This window comes from Lycorma delicatula, chromosome 7 (genome assembly GCF_047948215.1).
Source record: "Lycorma delicatula isolate Av1 chromosome 7, ASM4794821v1, whole genome shotgun sequence".
NCBI lineage: Eukaryota > Metazoa > Arthropoda > Insecta > Hemiptera > Fulgoridae > Lycorma > Lycorma delicatula.
In genome coordinates this window covers 80,602,182-80,614,979 of record NC_134461.1, presented here as the reverse complement: position 1 = coordinate 80,614,979, position 12,798 = coordinate 80,602,182, and the positions used below count along the sequence as shown (strand labels likewise).

The following is a 12,798-nucleotide window of genomic DNA, read 5'->3' as shown; positions in this document are numbered from 1 at the left end:
CACCCATACGTTAATCTGAATTGCCCCACACCACAAATCACAACTTAACCATGGAAACTGTCTTGCACTCATGACTTTCGTGGCAATAAAAATTCAATGATCACATAAATTAGATATGCTGCAAGTTGTTAGCAGCTGGCAACCACTCATTCTTCAAAGCTGCCTCAGCTGATAACTTGTATAATCAGAATTTATAAGATCAATCAGGAAAAGTTGGCCCAGTATAAGCCTTAGGATAACATACTGGACAGCTTTATACAAGTTTTAACTCCTTATTACACAGGAATAAAGAGCTGAAGAAAAATTAATTTTCACAAAAAAAGAATTCCACATTAATAATAATATTTGAAAAAACATGTGACTGCAAAAAGGCTGGGAGGTGAGAAAATTTGAGAACCACTATTCATGTACAATTACTGTATATTTATCAATCATTCATGCATTTTAAACAAAGATAAATTGTAAAAGTTGTCTGATTTTAATAACTGCTGGAGAATTAATGTTAACTTTTTAATTTTTTTTACCGGTGAATATATTTTATTGTCCAGAATAGACTCCCTCTGATGTCTTTTTTCAATAAAAAAACCACTTTAATATTTAAGCAACAGAAATTAAAATAGAGTAAATTATTAAACAATACATAGAATTTCAGGATTCAATTGTTTTAATCTAACAAAAATATTATTTACTCTGAACAAAACTTTAGTTTCATTTATTTGTAAATATAATGGTTACAGTCCACATGATTCAGAACATAGTTCCAGTTTGTTAAAAAACACATTTATAAATATTTTTTCAATATTGAAAATTAAAATGAGATTGAAATCATTGTGAAAAAATTTACTGATATCCATTACTACATCATCAATTATATTAAATAGAAATTTCAAACAATATAAAAAAACCCTGATAATTTTCTCAAAAATGAAACAGAATTCAATTAATTTTTGTGTGTGAAAATATCCATTGTGAAATTAAAACATAAAAAATAAAACTGAAATATCACATTAGTTTTTATTAAGTTAATGAGAAAAATGTAATTTGTAAAATAATATGATGATATATAACTTTTTTCTATCAAGTCTATATAGTATGAATATATACCTTTAGAACGCATACTAGTTAGCACTTCAGTAGCAGCTTTTTCAAGTTCTTCTGATGTCACAGACATTAAAATATCAGTCAATACAACTCGCACTTTTTTCATCTGAAATAAAACAAAGAAAAGTTTACACAAGTGTTCTAATATATAAACAGAGATGTTCATAATTTTTACTAAATAATGCTTTAAAATAGCTATTATGCCCTCAATGTAGTAATAAATGAAGTTTGACAGTTGGAAAAAAGTGACAATAGTTTTAAATATTTGCACCAGTGACTGAAACAGGGTACCTCCTAGTTTTATTGTTTATGCCGTCGGTCATAGATAGTTTGTGCCATAGATATATATTTTCTTTTCTTACTATCATTTTAATTTTTATTTCAATTTTCTGGTAAGTGGCACATAAACAAAGACAACTGAAATACAACCCTAAACATTTTGAATTCCATTAATAATAAATAGTTATAAAAGAAGTTTAAGTAACTGTTATAAAAACTAATCCTATTATATCAGAACTAATTACTTTCCAAATATGCCTATGAAACAAATTTTTTATAGTTTGAATTGACCATAAAAATAAATAATTATTAACATGAAAATCATGTGTAGTTTTATAGAAACAGAAACATGAGTAGAGGTCAACATTTTCCAAACTTAATTTAAAAAAAAATAATATAGCAGCTAAAAATAAAATCCCTTTCAGCATGCCAGAAGGCGGAGGTAGATTTCACCGGTGCTAAGTAGGGGTTAAAAAAGATTTGCACCTTAAAGTTAAGAAAAATCAAATTTACTCAATATGACAATGGTTCCATGTGAAAAAAAGTTTCACATGTATAGCATACGACAAGCCCCCATCTTCTTACAATTCCAGCAACATTTTGGTCATCCCTTGCCATAAGGGTTGATCATATAAAAAATTGTTTAAGACAAAAGTTTTAGGTAATTTTTAGAGGACTAAACAACTTTAAACAGATTCGATACTGTGCCTATTAAGGGAGTATGATTTTTTGTCTTCAAAACCCCATTTTTTCCACCTCCTGGGCCAATGGTTGGTGATATCAAAAAACTTTACTTAGATAAGTTTTAGGCCCTTATCCAAAGAATAGTAAGAATTTTAAACGAATCAAATATTTTATTTAATAAGAAAGTTATAGCAATTTTTTTTCTTCGAAAAAGCTTTCCCTCATTTCCACTCGAACTCAACCTAGATTTTGGGTCGTTATATTTTATGTAGCAATTTGAAAGTTACTAGCGCAAAATTACAGCAGTTATCATGTCTACAAGAAAGTGGAATATATATAAACTTTTGAACTGAAGTGGTTTTGGGGTCTGGGCAGGAAATGAAACAGCAAGATAAGTCGAATGAATCATGGTAATCTTTCTTATGAAATCTACCTAAAATAAAAAATCTCAGATTTAACTATTGTTTAAAAAATTTTTCAGATTGTAATAAGTCGATACTGCTGCTCGTTGAAAATCGCACTGTTTAGACAAACTGTTTTTAAAAATCTAAACATAATTTAGGAATTATAATATACTAACCGTTTCTTGCATTATCTGTTCCTTTGATTTGTAAATTGGTGTTGGATGTTCATGTGATACACTATGATGTAGTAGAGTTGTGCGTGATGGTGGTGAAGAAGATGGTGTATTTTGACTAGTTTGATCAAATCTTGATTTCCGAGACATAGACTTCAAATCTGCATCTCTTTCTAATTCATCATTTCCTTCATCACCAGATTCATCAGTTTCTGTATCCTGTAAAAAATTTAATAACAGTTGTTAACATGTTGGTATATAAATTGCAAATAGTTTTATTATTTTTTATTGTTTTAGATGCCTTTCTAAGAATTTTTAAATGCATATCCAGTCTCCATACCCTACAGTTATTAATTAAATGCTGGTTTACGAACTGAGATTATTGAAGCAGAGAATGATATACATAAATATTGGGTGTAAAAAAAAGAATATCAGAGTTTTAATTTTTATAGTATCTCTTGGATGAGATGTACAGTGTTGATTTAAAACTAGAATATCAAACACCAAAAAGGATAGTTTTAGTATTCCTATCTTTTCATTTGACAGCACCACTAGCAAAGATGGTGACTCCTGAACACAAAGCCTTCTGTGTTTTGTAGTTTGCTAATGTAAATCTATAGTGAACTTTAGCATACATTCTATAGAAAGTTTAATTGTCACCCTCTGAGTGACAATAACATCCAACAATGGCATGACTGGTTTGAAACAATCATGCCAATTCCTGTTTATAACATAAAAGTTGTTTATTTGGATATATTTTGTATATGGCTCTTTCCTTAATTGCAGGATGGACCAGAGAATTTTGTTTGACTAGGATTGTGCACCTCCTTACCAGCACAACTCTATACAGGATCAGTTGAATAATGTTTTCCCTGACCATGGGATCATTCAGCATAGAGCTTGTCTGCAGTGGCCTTTGAGATCTTTTCCTTTGAACTTTTATTAACAATCTTGTGAATCTGCCTCCACTATCTATTAATCTATCCAATTTGAGTAACAAGATTGAAGCAACTGTCGCTTCCATTACTCCAGAAATGCTGATTAGAGTTTAGGATACTCTCCTACCAGATGGATGTGTACAACAATGAAAAAGGTTTCTCACATTGAACACTTTTAAGAGAAAACTGTAAGAGATGCTCTTTCACCTTACTTGTGATTCATTACTTTAGGTAAAAGTTAAGAGATATTAATAGCTCAGCTTTAAAACCCCAAGTTTATTTTTTGTGCACTAAGTATTGAAAAAGTATTATTCTCTAATGAGTCATCTTTTAACATTATTCCTTTGACATAAAATCAACAACTGTTAAAATCTAAAATAAATACTTAGGACCTAAAAACAATTGATACTTCGGATTACTCAGATTCAGTATTAAGCCAAATAAAACTATTTAATAACAACTTCTTTTGTGGTGAAATTAAAATCTAACAGGACCATATTCTGTAGGCATTTAAAAAAATTATTGTTCTGGTCATCAAATATGAACCATTTCTAAAAATATCTAAAATGACAGAAAAAATTCATAGAAAATCCTTTTTCATTTAAAGAAATATTGACTCCTAAATCATTAGCACTAATGACAAACACAGTGGTACAGTGAAACTGCATCCAACATTCTTTAACTTTAGTGATCGCTTAACAGGAAATGCTTTGTTAAATTTGGCTTTGGCTATCCTTTCTGTGTAAGCTTTGATTTCTAGGTTTAGAGAACAATCAGGCTGCAAGGATATGAATTCAATGACTTTTACAGAATTACAATAAGACATGTGTATACAATTCACTAATGCTGTTTTGAAAAATTTGTTTATACAGTGAGTAACATTAAGTTCTCCTGGGACTATCATAACCTATTCTACTTATGCAGAATAACATATGTCTTGAACTGCTTTATTTGCAAGTTACTGCTAATGAAAAATTTCACTCGGATTTCAGCTACCCCAGTAAAATGAGGTCAAACTGAAATTTTTAGGATATTAATTAGGCGCAGAATTTGTGATTTCTTATGGCTTTTCACCTGAAAAATATACTAAAATAATAGTTCACACAATCATGTCTGGCTTACTTTTTGAGAAATCTGGAGTGAAAACCACTAAATTGGGAAAAAAGTTTTTTATGTTTCACGTACAATAACTTTGTTAAATGGGTACTAAACACTTGAAAAATTAAATTCTGGGTAAAATGGTGTAAGATAAGTTGAATAAATAAAGAAAAGTTAGAAAAATTCAAATTTTATTTAGAAACAATACATTACTACATTTATCAGAAATGTTCTTTTTAATGTAAATAAAAACCAAATTCTTTTTTGATGTGAAAAAAATTTACTGTTATTTTTGAATAACTGAAAATTACATAACTGTAAACTAAAAATAATTAAGCAGAGATTAATTAGATAACTCTTTTATTAATGACTGAAATACATTATTTGAAAAATTATTATTTCAAAGTTGGCAATAAAATAACAACAGCTAATCGACATTCCACAATAGTTTAAAGGTTTAGATCATTCTGTTATGTATATTAAGCATATAGAGTATTGTGAACTCCACTGTTGTTAGCAAAGGTTTTCTGTGAATTTGTTTGAATGTGACTGGTTTGCCACTGAAGTAATACTTATTTACTATAAAGGAATATGCTAATTTGGCATTCATTTTGGGTGTGTGCAATGATAATGCTACAGCTGCTGCAGTAAATATGGAACATGTTTTCTGAATCGCAGAATACCAAATCCTAAAAAAAATTAGCATGACTTTTCACAATTTTTGGGAAACAGGTTCACTATCTAGTATTTGTATCAGCTACAAAATGATCTGTCCAACACAACACTGTTATTGATGAAATTATTATTGATATAGTTCAGCGCAGTCCAGGTGTCAGTACATGACAACTCTCTAGGCAGATCAGTTTCACATTCGATGTTTGGAGGACACTTTAACATAATAAGTTTTTCCTTATCATAAACAGCCAGTACAACATCTACAACCAGGAGATTGTGCACTTCACTTGAGTTCTACAACTGGTGGAATACAAATCGACAACTCTATAAGTACATTTTGTTTACAGAAGCGGCAAATTTCACTTGAGATGGTGACAACTTATGCAATGAGCATACATGGGCAGAAATAAATCCTGATGTAACGGTGCAAAGCAAATTTCAAGATCAATTTAGCATCGATGTATGGTACAGCCTTCTTCACAATCAGCTGTTTGGACCATTCATACTAGCTGGCCACTTAAATGCAGAGGTCTAATTTCACTTTCTTCAAGAATTGCCGCAACTGCTTGAAGATGTTCCTCTAGCACTGAGAAGCAAAGTATACTTCCAGTACGATAGCATATCTCCCCAATTTTCTTTTGCTGTTTCAACTCACTTAAATAATAATTTCTTTGGGAAATGGATCAATTGTGGAGGTCCACATTCCTGGCCACCAAGATCACCTGATCTAACACCTTTAGATTCTTGCATCTGGGAATGAATGAGAAATATTGTATACAAAATAAAAATACATTCTCATGAGGAATTAATTGTTCACATTATGGATCCAGCTGAGCAATTTAAGGACAACCCTGAAGAACTAAAAAGAGCAACCACACCATGCCAAGAAATGTGTAAAAAATGGAGTGTTCATTTTTGAACATTTATTATAAACTGGTACATTGCACTTTGGTCTAGTGTATAGTTTATAAATAAAATTTGAATTTTTCTAAATTTTTTTTGTTTTATTAAATTTATCTTGCACCACTTTGTTTATAATTAAATTCTATACAAGTTTTGAAAATGTTTTATGCGTTTATTACCTATTTAACAAAGTTACTGTCCATCAAATATAAAAAAAAACAGGATTTTTTACACTAATTTATTGGTTTATACTCCAGATTTCTCAAAAACTACTGCAGATACGGTTCTGGGACCTATTTTATTCGATTTTTCAGGTTAAAAACCATAAGAAATCACCAACTCTGCCCCTTAATCTCCTAAAAATTTCAGTACGACCCCATTTCACTAGAGTAGCTGAATTCCAAAAAAAATCTTTCACTAGCCATAACTTGTAAACAAAGCATTTCAGGACATATGTTTACATGAACTTTTTCTATTATTTTCACAAGTAGAATAGGTTATGAAAGTCCAGGAAGAACTTCATGATACACCTGTATAACTTTATCACACATCTATTAGATTTCTACCATAACAGAAGCAAGAATATAATTATAATATCAATGTACAGTAAAATTAATGAGTTTAATCATTTCCTAAAACAGACCAGTACAAAATTTTATCAATAGAAATAAATTTCTTAATCAATGTTAAAAATAATCCCAAAATGTATACTGTATGCTTAATACCTAAAGAAAAATATGACAAACAAATATTGAAGCCAACCAACATTTACCTCATTTACAGCCTACAGTAACAATTATTGTTTTAAAAAAAGAACCAACTATTTTATTAAAACAATCAAGCCAACTTTAACAGTTTCACAAGCTGATGGTTCAGTGCTTGTTTACAATTATTTAATTTTTCTGAAATTAATGAATTTTATCTTTTATTCATTTACCTAAATGAAAGAAAGTCACAGAATTTAAAAATGCTTCCCACATTAAAATTAAAGATTAGTGTGTTTGTGGCTAAAGTGGTCCATAATGTGTAAGTAGTATGGGTACACCTCTGCACTATGACCACACCATTGTGACCTAAGGTAGTTTCCATCAATTGTGACTGGCTAGCACGGAATCCCAATTTTAGTGTAAAGGACTACATTTTTAAGACAAGTTGTTTTTCAATTACTTTTTAAATTAACTCCTATTTAACATAAATTTCATTATTTTACCATGTATTTGAGGTCACTACCTGTTTCAGCTTCTTTCCTGAATTTCTTCAGTCTGCCTCCAACCCATTAAATTAACAGATGTTTATATTACAATCTTGGAAAAAATGTTTGAGTTAAATAATGATAATATAAGTAAAGATATTATCAAGTAAAACTGAAATCTCAATAAATAATAATTTGGATATATTGTAAATTCAAGTCATTTTTCTTTATATTATATTATTAACATTTAAAGTTAATATAAATTAATGCTTTATTAATGAATAATATTTATATTTGCAGATATCATGAATATTTTGCGATAAATTTTTACACCATTATTAATACTTACATTTTTTTACTAAAAAATAATTCATTCAGATTTTTATATAAGACTACTCTTGGTCAGGACAGATAACCAAATGGCACAGCACGTTTTGAATAAGGCATTTTTTAAGCTGTCAAATTAACAATATTCATTAATAACTTTCCCATCAACACCATTTTTAGGTCTCACATTACTATTACATATATAATTCGATTTTTAGGCCTGAAATTTTATGCTTTTTACAATTTAAAAGAAATGAAAATACCAGAAAACAGCAAGTTTATTACCAGGAGATTATGCAAGTGATAGAGGGATGTAAATTTTGTTGGTACAATTTTTTCTCTAACAAACCATGATTATGGTACATCGCAAGATTACCTGAACTAAAAAATGGCCAAAAAATAAATAACAGTAACACAATCCAGCAAAGGGAAGAGTTAGGACATTGTACTAATAACTAATTGTAGTAAACTAATAACTAATTGTGTTAAGGCAAACTTTACTTTAATTCAGCACTTACAAATTTACTATGAGGCACAACAGTAATATCCTGATTTGACTGTTCCTGTTGTTCTTCAATCTCTTTTCGCCTCGCTAACTCAATCTCTCTTTCTTTAAGCATTCTTTCTTTTTCTTGTTTTTTAAGTTTTTCTTTTTCCATTTTTTCCAACCCTTCCCTAATCCAAGCAGGAAGCTGTTTCCTTTTAGCTGCATCAATAACAGGAACTGCTTCTTCATCTTCATCTGATTTTTCATCAGGTCCTCGACCAACTCTACCAGTTAGATGTCTACCATCTTGTCTCCAGTCTGCTCCTTTTTGTCTGATATAAGGTGCTGGTCCACCCATCCAATATCCATGCTACAAAGAATAAATAAAAAAACCATTAATAAAAAAGGCCAAAAGATTAACTTGAACTGATGGTAATATAATTCACCATATACAGTTTCAACATGATTAGAAATAAGAATTATAATTATTGGAAAAGATTTAAAGGTATCTGTATTTAAGCAACCTACAATAAAATTAAACTGCAGCAATGCTGAAAAAACCAACAAGACTAAATAATACCTGAAATACGACACGAAAGAAAGAATTGCTAATTCAGGAAAGGAATTTGTCTAACTAGTGATAATAAAAAGAAATTCAGGGTCAAAAGAGAATGTAAAATAATGATTTACAATTGTTGCAATGTAGTAACGGCAGGCTCAACACATTAGAAAGCCAAACAAATATCCCAAAAAGGGGCATTTCAGATTAAATTCAGAAGCTGAATAGCCTATTAACAAACAACTTATAGTAATAAACATTTAATACAAGGCACACCAATTCATAAATCTCAACAACCAACAAAAACAGGGGAAAACCTTCAGAATACATTAATGTCATATCCAAACATTTACTGCAGGCTGTGACAGAACCAGTTTTGAGGAGTAATAAAACAGTAATGGGGGTTTATAGAGAAAAATTATTTTATTTTTTAAATTAGCAATACAAATAATAAATTGGCATTTAATAATCATTAAGTTTTGAAAATAATGTCCTCAAGATTGTGGTCATTAGCTAGCAGCAAATCACTGTTGGAGATGATCTCTGAAGCTTTGTTCAACTTGTTCACACATACTGTAGATTATGGCATTAACTTTTTCAATAATCAGCTCCCTTAGCTCTCGTAGGATGTGAGGGCGACATTCAAACAGCTTTTCCTTCAGATATCCCCAAAGAAAGAAATCACAAATGCTCAAATCAGGTGACTGTGCAGGCCTCTTCATCACCCCTCAGAGAGACCAGACATCCAGGAAAAATTTCTCTCAAAACATCGACTGAATTTTGGGCTGTGTGAGCTGTAGCCCCATCTTGCTGGAACTACAAGACCCTCAATCCCTCTTCTTCAATAATCTCTTCCATTCTGGGCTGTAGAAAATTTCATAACATCAACACATAACATAGGAATTCATAATCACGCCCTCCTCAAAGAAATACGGACCTCTCGCACTGAATTGTGATACACACTATCAGTTTAAGAAAATGTAGTGGTCTTTTGTGAATAATTTGGGGGTTATTTTCAGCCCAGTAGCAGAATTCACAGCCCCACTGATGTGAAAATGCGCCTTGTCACTACTGAAGAAAGCTGCCTCAGAAGTGATTGTGCAAGTATTTGCTCACATAAATTTTAGGAGCTGGCATAGTCTGCTGGGCTCAATTCTTGAAACATCATTATTTTGAAGAGTTGAAAATTCAAACTGAAATGCAAAATTCTCAAACTGCGCGATCTGACATCCCCAAGGCAACAGCACATCCAGCAGAACGTCTTGGCAATTGCTTAATTGCTGCTCTCATCAGCTGTATATTTTCTGGTGTTCTAATGGACCTGAATCGGCCATGTGTACCTCTTCTTAGCGTGCTACCAGTTTCCTCCAACTGCCTAACCCAGGACTGAATTTTATTCACATTAGGAACGGCATTGGTGCACAGAATGTTGAACAGTCACTGAAAAGCTCTTTGTGTTGCAATCACAGATCAACTGTTTTCAAAACAAGTAGGTATTGCAAAGCCTCAATGTGCTCTGGTCCAAGAACCATGTTGGCTACTGAAATGGGATCACTGGTGGAACAGAGGAGACCACAAGAACCTTCCTGCCCTCCTAACCGCTTAGTCAGTTCTGTACATCCTGTATATTTAAGATCCAACTCCAATTATTCACAAAGATTAAAAAAAAGTATGTATATAAACATAAATTCTACTCATAATTTTTAATCCAGATTTGTTTAAGATGATTTACATGTTTTATAACAAAATTTTACAGTTTTTAAATTTACCTGACTAAAATGTTCTACTGAGCCACCATGATTATAATCAAAAGTATTAGTACCCTCAGCATTGAAAGCATGTGAAGGACCTGTAGTCGCTGAATATGTAAAACTGTTTGCAGTTGCACCACTTTTACCATCAGTGACAACTGATGTAGAACCAGGAGCTTGAGAACCTGTTCCTGCTGCTGCCGTAGCAGGCCAGTTACCACCCCATCCCCATTGCTGCCAATTGTTCCAAGTTGTACCCCAGCTGGCTGAATCTATAACAGCAGTAAAATAAAAGATTCAATTAATCATTCATTATCTTCAAAAGGTTATTTTCTAAACCAAATTATTTGTAATACCAGGAAATAATTCTAATAAAGTTTCTGTTTCTCAATACACAATAATATTTATTAGTTAAAATAAAGTTATCAGTTTCTTATTATACAATCATTTAAGAAGATTAAAATAAAACGTTTTTCTTTCTTAAATCCAGAAAATAAAATAAAATTGTCAATTATCATTTTGATGTAGTCTGTTTTCTTAAAATTAATTTTAATCTCCAAATAACAAATCATTTTTAAAATTTAGTAGCATGTGCTACATCCTCACAAGATCTTGTGTAATCAATGGTTTTACAAAGGAAACTTTTTTTTACACTTTTAAAAGTACACCTCACACCATCTTCAAAACATAAATACGCATATCCACGTATACTTACGTGCCACAAGCAATGGCAGACTACACTGCTTCTTGTGATTGGCTGGAGTACTGGTCATGACTACACTGTTACAATCAAAGACTTTTTGATAACCATTGGACAAGCAGTCAATTCATTCCCCAAACTACCAAACAGGCACAGAATGCATGTTTGTGGAAAACTATATATGACCGATGTATTTTTAATACCATTAATCTTTCCTTCAAGCAGTGTTACATCAACATTAACAAAACTGTAATGTCAAAAAAATGAAGCAATTTGTAGCTATGTAATCTACACAGAAAATCTATACTAGTTATGACTAATCTATAACAGCATCTCTGCAAGAGATTCAGGAATTACTGCCTACCAAAAGATTTCTTGGAAATAATCTCTCATAAAGGTGTACAGTCTGACTGGCATACTCGCACCTCTACACAATATAGACTACTAAACTGAATTTTCAACAAAAATTGATATCACACCATTCAGGAATCCATCAGGGATACTACTCAGAAAATTCCATGTTCAATTCCTCAACATGAAAGTAAATACACACATAAAATACTGTAAAACTGATTTTTTTTAATATTTATAATTACATGGTAATGTCCTTAATTTTTAAGCTAGGACACCGATTGTTTCTATGCACATTCACATAGAAAATTTATTTACTAGATAGAGCTGAAGTATCGTATAAGTTCTGACACTAAATTAAATTGCTAACCTTGACCAGAAGATGTGGTAGTAGCAGCAGCACTAATCGGTGTACTACTGTCATTATCTTCTTTAGTATCCATATCCATCGGAGCTTCACCACCTTCTATATCAGGTGATATATCAGCTGGTGTACTGTTCTTCATATTTACAATACTTCCTCCACCACTAACGCTTACGTTTGGTGCGGTGCTTGTTCCAATAATACCACCGCTTAGCGGTGGTGGTGGAGGTGCAGGTGGCACTTGCTCTGCTGGAAATGTTTCTTTCATTTTTATCCATTGTTGTGCTAAAGATGCCCAGTCAACTGTAACATTTATAATCTTAACTGACAAAAAACATTCAAAATAATAACATTACATAAAATTTTAGTTGTTTCATTAATTAATTTAATAATAATATAAATTTCTTTTCTTGATGAATTAATTCTCCATAGAAGATAATCTCTTCTGAGATTATGTATAATCAATAATATGAATTAAAAAAAAAAAAAATGTAAATGAGTGAACAGTTTATGTTCAATTGAGTCTAGATAACAAATAATAAGAAGTAATTATAATTTACATATAGTAAAGTTATAAATACCACCTTAAAACTGCCTTAACTAATTTTTTTCAGCAAATCAATGTACATAGGCCTAACTAAACAATAAAAATTGGCTAACAACCATCACATGAAAAGTACAAAGCACAATCAATAATGGATCTATAAAACAGGATACAAAAGCAAGATTAATAATAATATTTCAGAAAGATGTGCTAAAATGGCAACGTATTCAAGACAAAAAGTTAAAAAAATACATTTTTTTGGAATTTA

The 12,798-nt window shown here is 31.1% G+C and overlaps 1 protein-coding gene across 3 annotated transcripts in view; it reads right to left on the bottom strand.

Moving 5' to 3' along the window:
- The window catches only part of LOC142327345 (uncharacterized), a 47,881-nt gene that overhangs the window by 23,379 nt on the left and 11,704 nt on the right, over positions 1–12,798 (bottom strand). For all 3 annotated transcript variants that reach the window (XM_075370304.1, XM_075370303.1, XM_075370305.1), the window contains 5 exons: positions 11,993–12,289; positions 10,590–10,843; positions 8,293–8,631; positions 2,645–2,860; positions 1,105–1,207 (listed from right to left, as the gene is read on the bottom strand). In XM_075370304.1, coding sequence (XP_075226419.1) covers positions 1,105–1,207; positions 2,645–2,860; positions 8,293–8,631; positions 10,590–10,843; positions 11,993–12,289 — 1,209 coding nt within the window. The remainder of the gene's footprint in view (positions 1–1,104; positions 1,208–2,644; positions 2,861–8,292; positions 8,632–10,589; positions 10,844–11,992; positions 12,290–12,798) is intronic.